The sequence below is a fragment of the Trachypithecus francoisi genome, unplaced genomic scaffold (assembly GCF_009764315.1).
Source record: "Trachypithecus francoisi isolate TF-2019V2 unplaced genomic scaffold, Tfra_2.0 Lachesis_group4, whole genome shotgun sequence".
NCBI classification, from domain to species: Eukaryota; Metazoa; Chordata; class Mammalia; order Primates; family Cercopithecidae; genus Trachypithecus; species Trachypithecus francoisi.
The window spans coordinates 29,327,830-29,348,105 of record NW_022681469.1 but is presented as its reverse complement, the minus strand read 5'-3'; the positions used below and the strand labels follow the sequence as shown (position 1 = coordinate 29,348,105).

General features: G+C 41.0%; 1 protein-coding gene across 12 annotated transcripts in view; it reads left to right on the top strand.

Moving 5' to 3' along the window:
- The window catches only part of NRF1 (nuclear respiratory factor 1), a 151,039-nt gene that overhangs the window by 88,088 nt on the left and 42,675 nt on the right, over positions 1-20,276 (top strand). For all 12 annotated transcript variants that reach the window (XM_033194516.1, XM_033194515.1, XM_033194517.1 and 9 more), the window contains 3 exons: positions 12,488-12,646; positions 13,614-13,811; positions 14,714-14,815. In XM_033194516.1, the coding sequence (XP_033050407.1) occupies positions 12,488-12,646; positions 13,614-13,811; positions 14,714-14,815 (459 nt within the window). The remainder of the gene's footprint in view (positions 1-12,487; positions 12,647-13,613; positions 13,812-14,713; positions 14,816-20,276) is intronic.

Genomic DNA, 20,276 nt, shown 5'->3' with positions numbered 1-20,276 from the left:
ATGTATGAAGCAAGCTAGTGACAAATAGAACTTAGGGCTACATTCATATTGCCAGTGCTTTTTAAAAAATCTTTTTTGTATAAAACTGTATTGTGTTCATTATTAAGATTGACTCTTTCAGCCAGTCTGCACTAAACATTTACTTTTTCTTTTTTTCTTTTCTTTTTTTTTTTTTTGAGACAGTCTCACTCTGTTGCCCAGGCTGGAGTGAAATGGTGCGATCTCGGCTCACTGCAGCCTCCACCTCCTGGGTTCAAGTGATTCTCCTGCCTCAGCCTCCCCAGTAGCTTGGATTACAGGCGCGCGCCACCACGCTAGGTTAATTTTTTGTATTTTTAGTAGAGACGGGATTTCACCATGTCAGGCTGGTCTCGAACTCCTGAGCTCAGGCAATCTGCCCGCCTTGGCCTTCCAAAGTTTTAGGATTACAGGTGTGAGCCACCGCACCCAGCCAACATTTACTTTTTAAGAAAAATTTTTACTTGCCCCAAAACTCTCAAAATTGTCTCCTACACAGATAAATATTGCACATAACGATGTCTGAAGTTCTGTGAGAACTAAATGCTCTGTTCTTTTAGGAAGCAGCTCTCATGGTTTTTGGCTTTTGTCTTTTTTGTTTCGTTGAAAGTATGATTCTTTATTAGTAAATAGGACGTTTTACCTGAAAAGTTTCTGTTTTTACTATTATAACTATAGTAAGATTTTTAGTCTCTTGTTTTGGTGCCATGAGTTGGAATAGTCCCTATTTTGGCGGGGGCGGGGTGGGAGGTGGGTGTGCGTGTTAGAATACTACATATCTCTGTAGTATTTTTAGTGATTAAAATGAAAATTTGGATTTCAAGGCACCTTTAAGAATAGTGGCTGGAACTTACTCTATACTTATTCCATATCTGTTTAGAATTGGAGGAGGTTGAGATAAAGCTTAGCAAAAGAGATCCTTAGTTTGGGGTAGGTTCTGCAACCCTAGAATTCATTTACAGTGAAGTCTCCTTTTTCAGATTTTGAAAGTCAGGTTAGCAAATTTGTTTTAGGATACTACAGACCAGGGCCTAGTGGATGGGCTAAGTCATTGCCTCTCAAACTTCAGAGTGTGCAGCAGTCACCTGAGAAGTCGTGTTCAAATGCAGATTAGGAATCGTAGGTCTGGAACGGGCCTGAGGTTCTGCCTTGCTGGTGAGCCCCCAGGTGATGTCAATGCTGCTGTTTCTCAGACTATGTTTTGAGTTCAAGGAATTGCGTAGCTTCTTGCAGAGTCTTTAAGCAATAATTATGATTTTGCTAGTGGAAAATCAATTCTGCTCTTTACCAGACGTGGGTCCTATAGGCTTCCCTTGTTCTTGGGAGGTGGTAAATCTCTTTGGAATCTGTATTGGAAGACATCCAGGCATATATTATAATTCCAGAAGAAGCATCACTGGAAAGACCTGGGCAGTATTATTGATTAAAATCCACTCTTCTTTCCCTTCTCCCTTCCCTCACCTTCCTTGAACTTACTGCCCTCCTCTTACTGTCACTGGGGCAATCTTTATTGCTTTAATATTCCCGTGGCTTGATGATGCAACAGGATAGTAATTTATAGCAGTTTCAGGTAAACCTTCTGAAATGTTAGCACAGTGCTTGCTTCATTAGGAAGGAGTTATTCACAAGGCTTTGGAGATGTTTTACTTAGAAAACAGCCAGTCAGTTATCTGCTTAGGTTTTTCGAGAGTTTTGTTCTGTTTTGAAAAAAAATAGGTCTCACCTCTTCTACCCAAAAAGTAGAAAACATTATGCTAATTGAAATAAGAGGGACACAGAAGGAAAATATTGGGTGATTCTACTTATATGAGGTATCTAGAGTGGGCAAAATGATAAAGATAAAAAATAGAAGTGGCCGGACGCGATGGCTCACGCCTAATACCGACACTTTAGAAGGCCAAGGCAAGTGGATCACTTGAGGTCTGGAGTTCGAGACCAGCCTGGCCAACATGGTGAAACCCTGTCTCTACTAAAAATTTTTTTGTATTGTTTACAAAAAATTAGCTGGGTATGGTGGCAGGTGCCTGCAATCCTAGCTATTGGGAACGCTGAGGCAGGAGAATCGCTTGAACCCGGGAGGTGGAGGTTATAGTGAGCCGAGATTGCGCCACTGCACTCCAGCCTGGGTGACAGAGAGAGACACCATCTCAAAAAAAAAAAAAAAAGAAAGAAAGAGAGGGAGAGAGAGAGAGGAGAGAGAGAGAGAGAGAGAGAGGAGAGGGAGGGAGGGAGAGAGAGAGAGAGAGGGAGGGAGGGAGGAGAGAGAGAGAGAAAGAAAGAGAAAGAAAGGAAGAAAGGAAAGAAAGGAAAGAAAGAAAGAAAGAAGGAGGAAGAAGGAAGGAAGGAAGGAAGAAGAAGAAGAAGAAGTGAGGGAGGGAGAGAAAGAAAATATAAGTTACCAGGGACTATGGGGAGGTAGAAGTCAGGAGTTAATGTTTTAATGGACACAGAATTTGTTTGAGATGATGCTTTAAAAGTTCTAGAAATAGGCCAGGCACGGCGGCTTACACCTGTAATCCCAGCACTTTGGGAGGCCGAGGCAGGCAGATCACGAGGTCTGGAGTTTGAGACCTGCCTGGCCAACATAGTGAAACCCCATCTCGGCCGGGCGCGGTGGCTCAAGCCTGTAATCCCAGCACTTTGGGAGGCTGAGACGGGCGGATCACGAGGTCAGGAGATCGAGACCATCCTGGCTAACACGGTGAAACCCCGTCTCTACTTAAAAATACCAAAAAAAAAAAAAAAAAAAAAACTAGCCGGGCGAGGTGGCGGGCGCCTGTAGTCCCAGCTACTCCGGAGGCTGAGGCAGGAGAATGGCGTGAACCTGGGAGGCGGAGCTTGCAGTGAGCTGAGATCCGGCCACTGCACTCCAGCCCCGGTGACAGAGTGAGACTCCGTCTCAAAAAAAAAAAATTCTAGAAATAATGATGATGGTTATACAACATTGTGAACATATTTAGTACCACTAAATGGTACATGTTAAAATAATAAATGTTATGTGTATTTTGTCATTGTTTAAAAAAAATTTTTTTGAAAAGAAGGACTAGATAAAAAGTATTTTAGTTTGGGTTCTCAAAATTGGCTGCATAATAGAATCACCTAGGGAACTTAAAATCCTAGTGCCCAGGCCACACTCCAGACCAATTAAGTCACAGCCTTCACGGATGGGATCCAGGCATCTGCAGTGTTTAAACTCTCCAAGTGATTCCAGTGTGCAGGCAACTTTGAAAACCACTATGGTGGCTCACAATTCCAAACTGCTTCTCCAGAATTTACTGGCAAAGCAGGCCCTTCTTACTGTCTGAAATTATCATAAAATGTTTACGTATACGATGTCTTGTCATGTTTAGTAGGCATGATGACATTAAGAGAATATATATGGGCCAGATGTGGTGGCTCTTGCTTGTAATCCCAGCACTTTGGGAGGTCGAGGCAGGAGGATGGTTTGAGGCCAGAAGTTTTGAGACCAACCTGGGCAACACAGCAAGACCTCATCTCTACTAAAAATTTAAAAATTAGCTAGGCATGGTGGTGCATCCATAGTCCCACCTACTCAGGAGGCTGAGGTGGGAGGATCACTTGAGCCCAGGAGTTCAGGGCTGCAGTGAGTCATGATCACGCCACTGCACTTCAGCCTGAGCAAAAGAGCAAGACCCTGTCTCAAAAAAGAAAGGAAAAGAAAGAGAGAAGATATACGTAACAAATAAAAACACTGGTTGTGTTCTTAAATGTAACATAGCATATTTCGAGTAAAGAATAAGGGTATATTCAGAAATACTAAAGAGAAGAAACTAGCCATATAAATTATTTACATAGGATACAACTGGACTAAGGAAATATTGCAATTTATATGACAGAATTAATATCCAGAGCAGATTAATATTTTCTTCATATTCATAAGAAAAAGATAATTAGAAAAATAAGCAAACATTATAAGCAGTTCACAGAAAGGAAAAATAACCAGTAAACATATAAAAAGATTGTCAACTCACTAGTAATGGAAATTAAGAAACCATTTCCCCCATGTCAGATGAGCCAAAATAAGAAAACTTGATGGTAAGGCTGGGTGCAGTGGCTCATGCCTGTATCCCAGCACTTTGGGAGGCTGAAGAGGGTGGATCACTTGAGGTCAGGAGTTCAAGACCAGCCTGGCCAACATGGTGAAACTCCATCTCTACTAAAAATACAAAACAATTAGCCAGCCATGGTAGCGCACGCCTGTAGTCCCAAGCTACAGGTTGAGGCAGGAGGTTCACTTGAACCCGGGAGGCGGAGGTTGCAGTGAGCTGAGATCGCACCATTGCACTCCAGCCTGGGTGATGGAGTGAGACTGTCTCAAGAAAAATAAAAAAAGAGAGAGAAAACTTGGTAATAAAATGTGGAAGAGGTAATAAAATGTGGAAGAGCATGAATGGGTATTGTCTAGTACTCTTAGTGACAGTGGAATTGGCAAAGTCTTTCTGGAGGACAATTTGGCAGTGTATTTTCTGAATTCAGAAAAGTGGAATTGCTGGTTAAAGGGTATATGGATTTAACATTTTCTGCTGAGTTTTCTGTGCACAAAGAAGCATGTACAAGCACTGTACAGCAAGAGAAACTGTAAGCAATCTAAATGTTTATCAATAGGGGGATAGCTAAATAAAATGGAAATTCTATACCATGGATACTAGGCAACTGTTTTTAAAAATTATTCTAGTTGCACTACCATGAGAAGATCTCTATGACAAAATGTTGAGTGGAAAAAACAAGTTATAAAATAGTGTACAAACACAAAAATACATTTGTGTTTTTCTTTAATCACATAAAACTGCCTTTCTAGCATGTATTTGTGTAAATGTATAGAATCTGGCCTAGAAGGAAGGCTGTTCATCAAACTCATGCCTCTGGACAGGAGACTGGATTGAGGGAGAATAGATGGCAAAAAGGACTTTGACTTTATCTATATTATTTACATTTTTGTACAGAAGAGTACAACAAGCATAAGGTAACAGAAACTAACCAACCTGTCTCCTTCTAAGAGAAAGTAGGACTTTAAGAGCATTTTGATTAATGAGAGGGAGAAAGTTTGGTAGGTTGAGGGTGCCGAGATACAGAAGCAGAAGTCTTGACTTGAGAGAGGAGTCTAAATGAGTGCCTTTATTGGCTGGCCTTCAAATTCACTAATTCTGAGGTTACGTTGATCTTTTCTCCAAACTTGCTCTTCTTGTGTTTTCTATGGGAATATGTTTTTAGGGGAAATGAGATTAAGAGAAGCCAGTGTTTCTGCTTGGAATAGTGTTTCTGATAATAACCACCGTAGTCATCTCTCTGAATAGAGATCAATAGTACAAATAATTCCAAACATTGGGCAAATGAATCACTTTGCTTTAGCTCTTTAATGCCCTTTAGATATCCATTCAGTTTTGTTTTGTTTTGTTTTGTTTGTTTTTTGAGACAGAGTCTCACTGTCACCCAGGCTAGAGTACAGTGGCATGATCTCGGCTCACTGCAAACTCTGCCTCCCGTGTTCACGCCATTCTGCCTCAGCCTCTCTGAGTAGCTGGGACTACAGGAGCCTGTCACCACACCCAGCTAATTTTTTTTTTTTTTTTTTTGCATTTTCAGTAGAGACAGGGTTTCACTGTGGTCTCGATCTCCTGACCTCGTGATCCACCTGTCTCGGCCTCCCAAAGTGCTGGGATTACAAGCGTGAACCACCGCGCCCAGCCTATCCATTCAAATATAATTGGGTCTGTCAGCCTGGACGGTAATAATTTTAAGTTAAAATAGTGTAGCCACAGTCTGAAAAATCTCCATTTTTCCTTCCCTGCTACATTCCTATTTTCTGTAGGCTATACAAAACATAACCTTTCAGCATGGTTTGCTTTCAACTGCCTTCTCTTAAAATTTATTATGCATTCTCTGACCTCTTCAGTAGAGGTGGAGGTAGCAGATATGTTGGTTTGAAAGACCTGTTCTTGGTAATTGAGCCTAAATGGACATTAGGAGCCTCAAAATCCCTAGACTCAGGTAAATGCAGAGCAAAGATAGAGGAACGAGAGGAGAGGGTATTTGGGGATGTGTAAGGATAATGCATTGTTGGATAGCAAAGAATTAACTTAATTTACAAAGGAAATTTCTAGCATAGCAAGAATTTTTTTTTATTTTGATTGGATTAGACATTTTAGAGTTTTAGAGAACCTTTTATTTTAAACCTATCTGTGGTTTCCACGTAATCTTTACTTTTCACTGACACGGGCATGAATTTGATACCCTTATCTTTGCTGATTGTTCCGGGAAGTGGTAGTATTTTCTATTCTTTGCTGGTTTGGTGTGGCTTTACTGACCAAGCTAGGATACCTTAGGCCCACCTAAAGCCCTAAATCAGAATGAGAGTCCAGGAAAGTTTGTTCCAGCCCAATTAAAGGACAGTCTGAGAGGTTAGGCTTTAGCTTTGCTGATCCTGTTGATTGTGTCCCTGTGGATTAAAGACAAACCTTCCTTAACAAGCACATCAAAAAGCTTTGGTTTCCAAAACTCTCCAGGATCAGTAATTAATTCAACTGGTAATGAGAGCACAGTTCCAAATTCTGGAAAGGAATTATTTAACTCTTCCTGTACTGGACTGCTAGTTTCCCTTTATTAATAGTCGCTTTAGCCTTAGCACTGTTTATTTGGGACAGTGTAAAAATAACCTGTAGGAAGATTGCCTTTTTCAATGAAGTCAAATCATCTCTTAAGCATTTAAAAGTAAAAAATACCCTTCGTTCCCCAAATGTACACACCTAAAAAACAAACTCTTATAGTAGAAAATACCTTTTACTTATTTTGGTATGGGACAAATTTTATATGCTTGATAATTAGCACTTTTAAGAGCTATGATCTGCTCCTGAATTAGAACTTGTATGCCAGCAGCTGATTTCACTCTGGTTCCATTTTTTGACTTGATGGGGCTTCAGTCTGTGGAAGTAACCTTCTTTTTGTACTGTTTCTGTGTCTCCTGCCTCTCATATTAGCCTCTGGGATCATCTTCCTAGGAATTTGAAACATTTCTCATCCAGAGATTTCTAGCACATAAATCATCTTTGAAAAGTTTCCCAGTTCTGTCTTTCCTCTCGTTATGGTTACCCTTTTTTCTGACGATTTCCATTAGTAATCTGCTTGTACATTTCCCCCCACCCCTTTTTTTAATTGAGGGGAGAGAAAGAGTGCATGTGCGAGAGGGAACTGCTTATATTAATACAAATTTTTAATGCTCAGGGACCCAGCAGAACAAGGCACCTAAACTTCCTGTACATTGTGGGTGTGTTAGTAATAGTTTGCTTGCTTCAAAGCAAATAATTCGTCCAAATGGTCAATTTGTTCCTTCTTAGTTCTAGCACCCTTTATTTCTCATCCTCAACCTTGTTTCAGATACATATAAACTCATTCTTCTGCCACCTTCTGCTTTTTTCCACTTTACCCATCATTGAAAAACTAATGATGAATGTCTTTATGTACATTACGGTGTGTTCAGTATTAGTAAACTGTTTCAGAAAGCTGGCTATTTGTTTGCATTGGGAGAATAAATTCCCTATTTTCCCTGATTTAAAAGTAAAACCTTATTTATCTTTTAAATATTTCTTTTTGGGAAATGGTCACATTTAGACTTGATAGAAACTTAATATAGATTGGGTACCCCCTGCCCGAAATGTTTGGGATCAGAAGTACGTCGGATTTCATATATTTTTTGATTTTTTTAACATTCGCATATACCTAGTGAGATATCTTGGAGATGGGACCACGATCTAAACACAAAATTTATTTGTGTGTTATATACACCTTATGCATGAAATAGAGTTTTGACTGTGACCTATCACTTGAGGTCATGGGTGGAATTTTCCACATGTGACTCTTGAAACATTCCAGATTTCAGATCTTCAGATTAGGGATGCTCAACCTGTAGCAGATTAAGGATTAAAACTGTGCTGGATTAAAGCCATGATGTTTCTGAGTCCTTATTTGTTTTACATTTAGAGTAGTTTTATTTAATAGATTGGAAGAGTGGATGCTTAAAGCATCTTTTTTTTTAAAAAAAAGAACAATTTTTTCTTATTATAAAATCAGAATTATCAATCAGTTGCCAAAGAGCTATGATGCACCTAAATTTTATAACAAATTAAACTCTAAATTTTAGAACAAAAGTTGTGAATACTGTAGAAGTTGCTGAAAAAAGGATGGCTTGATGACTAAGGTAATAATAATAAAACTGCTATTAATTAATATACCTGCTATCTCAGCCTCTTAATTGACACTGTATATTTGTTATTATTACTGTTTTACAGATGAGAAAATTAAGATTCAGAGCCAACTCTGAGTCTTTTGTTTTGTTTTGTTTTGTATTTTTGAGATGGAGTCTTGCTCTGTCACCCAGGCTAGAGTGTAGTTGAGCGATCATAGCTCACTGCAACCTCAGCCTCCTGGGTTCAAGCGATTTTCCTGCCTCAGCCTCCCGAGTAGCTGGCAATACAGGTATGTGCCACCATGCCTGGCTAATTTTTGTATTTTTAGTAAAGATGGTGTTTCACCATGTTGGCCAGGTGGGTCTCAAATTCCTGACCTCAGGCAATCCGCTCGCCTTGACCTCCCAAAGTGCTGGGATTACAGGCGTGAGCCATGGCGCCCAGCCCTTGTGTTCTTTTTGGTAGAAAGAGGTAACTTAAGAGAAGTGAAGCTGAGTGCAGTGACTCACATGTGAAATCCCAACACTTTGGGAGGTCGAGGCAGGAGGATTGCTTCAGGCCAGGAGTTTGAGATCAGCCTGGGCAACATTGGGAGACCCCTTCTGTACAAAAAAAAAAAAAAGAAAGAAAAGTAAAGAAAAAGAAATAACTGGGCATGGTGGCACGCACCTTTAGTTCCAACTACTGAAGGCTGAAGCAGGAGGATCCCTTAAGCCCTGGAGGTTGAGGCTGCATTGAGCTGTGTTCATGCCACTGCACTCCAGCCTGGACCACAGAGCAAGATCTGAGAGAGAGAGAGAATGAAAATGGATGAATAGTTAGTATATTAGAGAGAGAGAGACAAAATGAATGAATGAATGAATGGTAGTATATGTTCCACAAAGTATGTAGGACTTTCTGGGCACTCAAGAATGAGTGGTATAGTAGCATGGAAAGTAGTCCAGCAAGGGGACAGAACAAAGGCAGAGAAGTAGGAATGGGCTTAGTAGTTCATAAGACAGTGCAGAGACTTGTCTGATGGAGGACCAAGGCTGAGTGGTGGGAATTAATGGGAACTTACTGTAGTGTGAGGCCAGATTGTAGTGGGTCTGAAAAGCTGGGCAGAAGGATCTAGTTTAGTTGCCGTCGTTAAAAGACATTTGAAGGTGTTTTGAGCATTGGAGCTATGTAGGTAACATTTAGGAAAATCTCTCCGGCAAGGATCTGTGGGAAGAAGGAATAAAGAGAGAACTCGAAGTTCCCCAAGAAAGCCAACTAGAAGGATGCACTAGCCTTGGGCCAGAAAGTTAGAATAAAGGTGGGGCTGAAGAAGAAGGGATAGACACCAGAGACATTTGAAAGAAAACAAAAGAATCGGACTTGCAATGCTAGATAAGTGTTGAAGGAGAAAAGTAAAGATAACTTTGACATTTTTAGTTTGAGTATCTGGGGAAAGGGTGGTTTTTTTTTGTTTTTGTTTTTGTTTTTTTTTGAGAGGGAGCCTCGCTCTGTCGCCCAGGCTGGAGTGCAGTGACCGGATCTCAGCTCACTGCAAGCTCCGCCTCCCGGGTTCATGCCATTCTCCTGCCTCAGCCTCCCGAGTAGCTGGGACTACAGGCGCCCGCCACCTCGCCCGGCTAGTTTTTTTTTTTTGTATATATATTTTTTTTTAGTAGAGACGGGGTTTCACCATGTTAGCCAGGATGGTCTCGATCTCCTGACCTCGTGATCTGCCCATCTCGGCCTCCCAAAGTGCTAGGATTACAGGCTTGAGCCACCGCGCCTGGCCGAAAGGGTGGTTTTCTACTTGCTAAGATAAAAAAGTTGAGAAGACAAGTAGATTGGAGAGAGGGTAGGATGGGGTTTAAGTGAAGAGGCTGATGCTGAGGCCACCTTTCAAGTAACATTGAGTTACTGGAACTCAGTTGGAAGGCCTGGTGGGAGAGCCGAAGCAAGACTTGAGGATGAAAGGTATTCACGTGACCCAGAACTGAGGAGCATAAGGAACTATTGGTGCAAATAGGGTGAGGCGTCAGAAGTGAAGTGATCACCAGAATTAGGGAATATATAGGGTTCCAGGTAGATCTGAGCAGACTCTATCAGTCTAGTATTTTCCACAGTGAATGCTTTCTGACCACTTTAGGATTTTGTTTTGTTTGTTTGGTTTAAGACAGGGTCTTGCTCTGTCACCTGCTTTAGGATTTTTGTTTTGTTTCGAGACAAGACCTCACTCTGTCACCCAGGCTGGAGTGAAGTGGTACCATCATGGCTCACTGCATCCTTAACCTCCTGGGCTCAAGCGATCCCCCTGCCTCAGCCTCTCCAGTAGCTGGGACTATAGGCATGTGCCACTGTAGCTGACTGAGTTTTGTATTTTTGGTAGAGACAGAGTCCCACTGTGTTGCCCAAGCTGGTCTCGAACTCCTGGTCTTAAGCAATCTGCCTCCCTGAGCCTCCCAAGGTGCAGGGATTACAGGCGTGAGCCACTGTACCCAACCCACTTTAGGATTTTGTTAATTTAGAATTATTTAGCCTTCTCATGTCATTTTCTCCAGACTGTCCTAGGTATGAATATAAATAATTCTCCTTTTTGGAAACTGTTAATGATATTCAAAGAAAAGGGAGTTTATGAAAGTCTGTATCAGTTTATTTAATCTACACCTCTGAGAAAGCCTTTTTTTTTTTTTTTGATGTGAAGAAGTATAAAATATTGTGTGTGAAAATTAAGCTCTTTCCTGCTCTGTGTATTTGAGCCTAGAAAAAGTCACACTCCCAAGAAATTAGAATAAAGGGAAAAATGACTTTGAGATGTACTTTCTTAAAATAACTGAAGTAATGACCACATGAGCCAGCTGATGGGTTTTTAAATGGATACGTTTCTATCAGCCTGCTGCTTGATGCCAGAGCCAAATATATATGGAGTATATTATATCATATCCTGTAGGCAGACTGTCGGGGGCATTGGGGGACTTAGAAAGAGAGGTGAAGTGGCAGGCTTGGCACAGGACTTAACAGCATGACTACAGTCAGCCAGAACTTTATTAGGTAAACATTACTGATTGGGTTCCTGGTTCCCTGTTATGTAACAATCTGTATCATCTTTTCGTAAAATAATATCTAATATGTGTTATAAGAATGATAAGAACACCTGATATTTATAGAAATCTTTAATAATAAAGTGTTGCTGTACTCATTCTCTCATTAATACTTAAGTATTCCCATTTCAGTTTTTTTCTTATTTTACTTTGTAACTATAAATCCATGCCCCTGAGTCTGATTCATTGCTAAAAGTGGCCTCTTTTTGGTTTTCAGCTGTAGGGGCGGTATGGATGCATCCTTAGTTGCAGGATGCTACTTATCTCTGGAGTGCTGTAGACCCCCAGGTGAAAGGAAAACAGTCGGTCTGGGAAGGAGGCATAGACCATAACTTGATAAACTGCTTTTCTTGCCAAAAGTCATTATCAGCGATTAAGAATATTCACAAAGTAGACCCTCCCCCAGCACACACAGAGTGTGGTTACTATGCCAGGAAATAAGAATGGCAGTTGTCTTTGTGGTTTAAAACCTGTTTGGTCTGGATTTGATTTGTAAAATAAATCTGAATGAAGTCCATACTGCATTTAAATTCGCACATGCTTTGCTATGTCTATATGTCAGACTCATGGACAGTGGCCTAGCTTACTGGAAAATTTCTAGAAGAGTTTTAGGGTTATTTTCCCTTTTTATTAAGTTAAAGGCCTGTTTATTTTCATATATTTTATAATCAGCCACCTTATTGAATTCTTGTATTGTTTATAGTAGTTTTTCATTTGATCTCTTTGGAATTCTCTAGATATAAGGTTACTTCATCTATAAACAGTAATGATTTTATCAGTTCACTTGTTATTTCTCTCTTATCTAATTGCATTGATTCCTACTTCCAGAACAGTGTTGGAAACACCCTGAGTTTGGCACCTTACATGCATGAAAACTACAGAAGGGAAATAAGCCATAGTACCAGTAATGTCTTGGGAAGCAGAAATTAAATTTAGGGGCAGATATTCTTACTCTTATAGGAAGAAGTCTACAAAATGCAGCCTAAGGTGCACTTTACCAACATATTTATAATTCTCAACCACCCATGGAGATATAGGAACCTATGGTAAACAGTGGGTTTTCATCAGTCACATCTTAGAATTCTCTGGGCCTTCCCAGAAACCTCTCTGTTTTATAAGGTTAGAATTTAAGGGGTCATAAACACACCCCAGATGTCCTTCATGAGTATTGATGACCATACTATTCTCTTCCAGGCCCAGCTTCGGGCATTTATCCCAGAGATGCTCAAGTACTCCACAGGTCGGGGAAAACCAGGCTGGGGGAAAGAAAGCTGCAAGCCCATCTGGTGGCCTGAAGATATCCCCTGGGCAAATGTCCGGAGTGATGTCCGCACAGAAGAGCAAAAGCAGAGGGTGAGAATTCCTCTGACTAAGTTACCTGATTGCTTTTCCATCCTAAATTAACCACTTCAATTTTTGTCATTTCTACATCTTGTGCTAAAAAGTCTTCGTGTAATAGTTAAGCCTGTCCCTCCAAAGACTCATGTTCTTTGATTTATAGCTTTTTCCATTTGTTGCTCCATCACTATACTATAAAGAGAAGACTAGGGTGGATTCATGAATTTAAACTGTGTCTTTGGGGTTGCCTTTTGGAGCAGTTTTAATTTTATGAAGTGCTTGGGAATGTCAGAGAAACTTGAAGTAAAAGTATTAATCACTTGAACACTTAGAAATGCTATTATTTCTGGTTACTAAAAATCATTGTTGAACAATGTAAATATGGAATTAGAAGGATATGAAGTCTGCCAGCTGAGCCTGCTAATACCAAAACTTTTAGAAGACTAAACTACATATCATTCCTTACTCTTTTTTTGCATATTTTTCTTTTCTTTTTCTTTTCTTCTTTTCTTTTCTTTTTTTTTTTTTGAGACAGAATCTCACTCTTGTTGCCCAGGCTGGAGTGCAATGGCACGATCTTGGCTCACTGCAACCTCCGCCTCCCAGGTTCAAGCGATTCTCTTGTCTCAGCCTCCCGAGTAGTTGGGATTACAGGCATGCGCCACCACGCCTGGCTAATTTTGTATTTTTAGTAGAGACAGGGTTTCTCCATGTTGATCAGGCTGGTCTCGAACTCCTGACCTCGGGTCATCCACCCTCATCAGCCTCCCCAAAGTGCTGGGATTACAGGCGTGAGCCACCGCGCCCAGCCATACTTAGCTTCTTTCTACCAGAACCAGTCTGTGGGAAATAATCCTAGGAGAGTTTATAAGAGGTTTGGTTTGGTTTGATTTGATAAAGAAGTAGCTGTTTATTGCATATTGGCACTAAATAACCAAAGTTCTTTGTGGCTTACTGTGCTTTTCCGGTCATTTGGTGACAGGTTTCATGGACCCAGGCACTACGGACCATAGTTAAAAACTGTTATAAACAGCATGGGCGGGAAGACCTTTTGTATGCCTTTGAGGATCAGCAAACGCAAACGCAGGCCACAGCCACACACAGTATAGCTCATCTCGTACCGTCACAGACTGTCGTCCAGACCTTTAGTAACCCTGATGGCACTGTCTCGCTTATCCAGGTGAGTAAACCTGAGGGCTACCAGACTGTGGCTTCTGAGATGGATCAGTGGGCGCCTCACCTCAGACTGGGGAAAGTTTCCTTTGTGCGAACTCTTGTATGAACTTTATATAGCTCCCCAAGATCTTCCTACCTGAAATTGATTCCTGAAGAATAGTTTAAATTCTTTGCATTTGCTAAATACAGAACTATGAGTAGCTTCCTGGACATTTCCAAAACAAAGCACTTTTAAAGGGCTCTTTTTTTTTTTTTTTTGAGACAGGAGCTCTCTCTGTCATCACAGCTCACTGCAGGCTCAACCCCCCAGGCTCAAGTGATTCTCCCACCTCAGCCTCCCAAGTAGCTGGGACTACAGGTGTACGCCACCAGGCCTGGCTGACTTTTTTTTTTTTTGGTAGAGACAAGGCCTTTCCATGTTGCCTAGGCTGGTCTCAAACTCCTGAACTCAAGCGATCCTCTTGCCTCAGCCTCCTAAAATGCTGGGATTACAGATGTGAGCCACCATGCCCGGCCTTAAAATGACTTCTGTTTTACAGTTTCACTGTCAGTGATCAGGGAATATTCCTTCTGAATGACCTCTTCTGAGGTAAAACACAATTTGTTGATTGGGAACCTCTGAAGTTCAAATTGGGGTGAGAATAGAAAGTTGGTTGACGGACACTGGGCATGGATGTGGCAGTGTGATAGCTCTTCTCATATTGACTTATTTGGTTGAAGTAAAATTCTGAAACTCATGATAGTCTCTGAACTATAATTTTAGTGAGCTGTGATTTTAGATTTCACATCATAAGACATATTCATTGTTATCTGTGCTAAATTTGGGATTAAAGGAGTCTTAGCTTCTGAGTAAAGAAGTGGAAGAATCCAGCCACCAACACTTACCACTTTCCATATTTTTTTTAGGTTGGTACAGGGGCAACAGTAGCCACATTGGCTGATGCTTCAGAATTGCCAACCACAGTCACCGTTGCCCAAGTGAATTATTCTGCCGTGGCTGATGGAGAGGTAAGAAAGAGATTCTGTCTGCATCTTCTTAAATAGTTGAATGTATAATGAGGGAGAAGTGAGGGTCCAGAAGATGGAGTAGCCTGCATGTCTGCAGCACTCTTTCATTTAAACCTTTTGAACATGAGCCCATGAAAGTTTTGGAAAGTGTCTTATGCTATGTGTATTAATTGTAACAATTAAGATTCATGGATTAGTATGACTCAAACCCAACTGTCAGGAACTTAGAATTTTACATTTGAATGTATAGCATTTGGTATTATACACAATACAAAGGGATTATCCCGTTAGCATTTTTATGCTGTGAATCCCGAAGAATTTCATCTTTGGTCTTTATGAGAAAAAAAAAGGATGCATTAAAACTGGAACTAAGGGAAGCCTTCTTTGAAGGGATAAATATGTTTGCAAGTCAGGAACATTATTTATTACATTTTAAATACGCCTTTGAAAAGATTTCTTAGGAGAATTCTTCCTTACCAAAATTCAGATAATTATGGGACATTAATCTAAAGACAGCCAACCTTTATTGATCACTTGGTGGGCTAAACACTCGACCCTATGAAGTGTAAGTTCCGTTATCATCTTCACTTCAGAGATGAGAAAACCGAGACATAACAGAGCTTAGATGATTTGCCCAAAGTCCCAGAGCAGTGTTGAAGCTGGTAATGAATTGAGAAAAACATTACCTAGGCTCTGAGACATTGGTGAAGATTCAACAAGTGAAGGAAGGGGTTTGTTACGTCACCCTGAGTGTTTCCCTTGAAGATACTGATGTGGTGTCCTGAAGTTTGAAAAATAGCCAACAGATATCAAAGAGCAGTATCAGAAATAAAGCTAAAAGTGTTATCTCACCCTTGTTGAGAGCCATGGAGCATTTTCTCTTAGAACACCACAAAGTCACTTTCATATGTGCCCCTCAGGAGAGGGGGAGAACTGGCAAAGTCCGCATGGCTGGGAGATGGAGGGAGAGTGCACCACAGGCTTCTTGGCCAGCCTGCATGTGCCAAAACCCTGTATAGCTACAGGTGTGTGGGGTTGATTCACACAGGATCCTTGCCCTCATGGGACTCCAGTCTAGTGGGGAAGAGAGAGAGGCCTATGTGAACGAACTCTAGCCTTGCTGTAAGGGATGCTGCAAAGCGTATGTACCTCCTTCCCACCTAAGGAGCCTGGGAAAGTTTGAGACACTGAAAAACTTGGTTATTGGGTGAGGAAAGGTGAAGGTTGACAGAACACTTACTTTCTAAGTACATAAACATCATTAAAGGATATGGATTAGCAAAGCAAAGAATTTGTCAGGTCCAGAACACTAGAACGAGATGACACTCCTTAAAGTCTGAAAGAGGTGAAAAAGACAGCAAGGGGTAGAGTTAGAAGATGTGTTAGTTTTTGGCTTAGACAAAGTGTTATCAACCCTATCTCTCTACTGAGTGTTTCTTGGTACTATTTAAAGAAAGTAACTTTGTTTCCTTCTCTATAAAAATTTTGTTTCTGACACATAATATTTATAACATATTTATGGAGTTGCGTTTCTTTCTTTCTTTCTTTCTTTCTTTTTTTTTCTGTTTTTTTGAGACGGAATCTCACTCTGTGGCCCAGGCTGGAGTGTAGTGGCATGATCTCACCTCACTGCAACCTTCACCTCCCGGGTTCAAGCGATTCTTCTGCCTCAGCCTCCTGAGTAGCTGGGGCTACAGGCATGCACCACCATGCCCAGCTAATTTTTGTATTTTTAGTAGAGATGGGGTTTCACCATGTTGGCCAGGATGTTCTCAATCTCTTGACCTCGTGATCCGCCTGCCTCAGCCTCCCAAAGTGCTAGGATTACAGGCGTGAGCACCCAGCCAGAGTTGTGCTTCTTAAATACTTCTCTGGGACTAAGTCTATGAAATATACTTTGCTAAATAACATACAAAAGTAATCAACATATTCAAATATTCATAGAAAATATTTTTTAAATCTCAGTTGCATATGTCTGGCTTTTCTGGCACACTAACATCATTGTTAAGCCAGCTATTGTGGAGGTTGCTGAATGACATATATAAAGTTTTTATAGCCTTTTGGTAAATACCTGGATTCAGTCAGATGAAAAAAAATACTCTTAACTCTTCCTACACTTCCAGTGAAATGAAAATGACATAAAGAGAGGAAGCATAGGTTATGTCAGAAAGTGACATGTTTAGATTATATTGTGTTTCCGTTTGCCGTCTGATTTCTCTTAGATGTTGACATAGTTGTTAGTGTCTTAGCTTTGAACCATAAGAACTGTAATGACTCTAATATTTCTCTGAAGTGGGCTATATAAGGCCACATCAATGCCAGTGTAGACACTGTATCAGGTGACTCAGTAGAAACAGCCTTTTTGCTTAGGTCTTTTCTCCCATGGGGCAGAAAGTATAACAACAAGCAGTGCCTATACTTTTAGAAGTTGTGTGGTGATTTTGTTATCCCAGCCTTCCCAGTGAGAGCTCTCACCGTTACCACACTGTCTTCAGCATCCGGTTATTTATGGGAAGGGTCATTTGGGGGCCTGCTGAGCTGAGAATACTCAGTAATCTGAGTAATTACAGAGCAACAAACTCTATAGCCTTAAGCAGTTGAAAGTTAATTAGTGACACAGAACAAGTTACATAGACTTTCTTGTTTGTTTGTTTGTTTCTTGACAGAGTCTCACTGTCTCCCAGGCTGGAGTGCAGTGGTGCGATCTTGGCTCACTGCAAGCTCCCAGGTTCCCGCCATTCTCCTGCCTCAGCCTCCCGAGTAGCTGGGACTACAGGCATCTGCCACCAGGCTGGCTAATTTTTTGTATTTTTAGTAGAAACGGGGTTTCACCGTGTTAGCCAAGATGGTCTTGATCTCCTGACCTCGTGATCCACCCGTCTTGGCTTCCCAAAGTGCTGGGATTATAGGCATGAGCCACCGCGCCCGGCCTACATAGATGTTTATAATTGAACAAGGAAAGAATTTCAAAATAATGTGAAATAAACTATGTTGATTTTAAAATATACGGTTTTTATTTTGATGGCATATTGAAAGACGCAGATGGGTCTGAGAGTCCATTCTGCTGTGTGATAAGACCAGGTATTGGTGGTATCAATTGCATTAGGTGTCAGAAAAGTCTAAATTTGAAATAGAATAGTATCTATTGATAATAGTATATATAATTCTGTTAGAAGAAGAGAAAGCCAAAGTACAAAAACATTAGAGATGTGAATTTTAAACTGAACCATTAATATATATAACAGTTTTGATTTACATAACTCATTTTAGGTGTATTTTTATGAATGTCAATTTACCTTAAATATGGGCAGACTGAATAACAAGTAGGAAAATACCAATAGTATTTTTCCATCCATCCCTTCAGTAAACACTTTTTGAGCCCTGTGCCAGGTACTGTAGAGACTATAGATAAAAGATAATAAAGACTCCCCTTTCCCTTAAGGTGCACATAGGTAGGTGGTAGAGAAAGGCAAAGAACAATTGCAGTGAGATAAGGGTCTAGTAGCAGCAAGCCCAGGGTGCTGTGGAACAGCAGAGGAGAGGCCCTCATCTGGACTTCAGGGGAATGGAATTGTCTCAGGAAACACTTCCCAGAGGAAGTCCCTGAGCTTAGACTAGAGGGGTAACTAGCCAAACAAAGGAGAGGGATAGGAGTTCTACCCTGTCAAAGGGAGCAACACATTCAGTGCATTAACTTGTGAAAGCGTGGAACAGCCACAGTTTGAAGGGCCTTATGGTAGAGGGCCTCTCTCAGAAATGCATAGTAACCAATGAGATAGCTTCTGAATATCTTCCCCTCCCAGGGCTTGTGGCCCTTTCTTTGGGGAAGGAAGTGAAACAAGAGCTTAAGTAAACACAGTTTAAGAAAGCGCTGAGACTCAGGAATAGGAAATTCCGAAGAGATGCTGGCACTTGAACTGATTTCTTGATCACCTGCTGTGTTTCTGATTAGAAATCTCTTCTCTGTTTCTCCTCCTCTTTTCTCTTCACTGTTTACTGTCATTCCATGACACGTAATTTAACTTTCTTAAATTATACTGTATATGGCAGCATTCTAATGGTATTTTCACTACAAGTATAGTTGTAACTAAATGTGTCTGTAGTGACTTGCTGCCTTTGGAGTTTGAGGACTTGAGAGAGCCACACTGGACCAAGCTCAGGTGAGAGCAGCAGCATGGGCCGGACTAAAATAGAGGGGCAGATCAGGAAACAGGAAGACCATTGCCTCGCTGTAGGCAACAGCACTGCCCAGCTTCAGTGGATGTTTTGAGTGGAATCATGAGCCACCTAAGAATTGATAGTGCAGCTTGCCTCTTACACTGGCAGTGTTGGCAGTGATGTTCATTGGAGCAATGAGATCAAAGCAACCAACCTTGGAAAACAAGAGCTTTGGAGTTCCTGAGGGGCAACTTTGCAGCTCTAGGATATCTCTGCCTCAGGAGTGATGGGTTCTGGAGGCTTGTTGGCACAATCCACTGCCCATGAGAACTCAGGGCAAACACGAAGGTAGCTCAAAGGAATGTCTCTTTCTCTGGGAGGCTTTTGGCAAACATTCTGAAAAGCATTATCATAATCTAAGTATGGTGATAGAACTAAAGCAGGAAGCATTTAAAATATCTACCTTCTAAAGCTTGGAGCATTTCCTTTGGGACACAGTAACAAGCAGGCACAAGATAACTACTCACTAGGCCCCAGCAATGTGAAGCAGGAAAAGCAAGAGCTGCAGTAAGCACTGCTAAGGTCTTGAGTCCCAGGAGTCCAAAGACATATACACCTGAGCTGATGGATCACCTGCCGTACTTCGGAATAGAAACTGCTTTTACTGCCCTTGCTACTTTTCAGTTTTGAGGGTGGATAATTAATCAACCAGTATTTATTGAGCAAAACAGACTGAAGTAACTAGATACAGGTATTCAGAACTAAGTCTCTAAACACAAAGAATTGTACTAAAATCAGTGGTTCTGTACCCCAGACCAGAGGGGACATTTGGCAATATCTGGAGACATTTTTTACTGTCCTGACTTGGGAGGGTGCTATTGGCAACTAGTAGGGTAGAAGCCGGGATGCTGCTAACCATCCTGCAACGCACAGGACAGCCCTACAACCAAGGATACCTGGGCCAAATTGTTAGCATGCCAAGACTGAGAGACTCTGTAGAGGCCTAGCAAACCTGGATTCTCATGTACCCTATCACCAGAGAGTATGATTTTTGTTTTTGAGTTTTTTGCTGTGGGCAGTGGGAGAGTCTTCATAACTTCTCCCCTACTGAAAAGAAAGCAGTTTTTGCTACACTTTAAAAAATTAGTTTCTGAGTTTAGCAGTTTCCATCAAAATAAAAATGCAAAGTAAGTTTAATCCATAATTCTACCTCTAGGCATTTACCCTATAAATAGACTCACATGTGATATACAAAGTATAATAGTATATAAGGCTATTCATCACAGCACTGTTTGTTAATAGC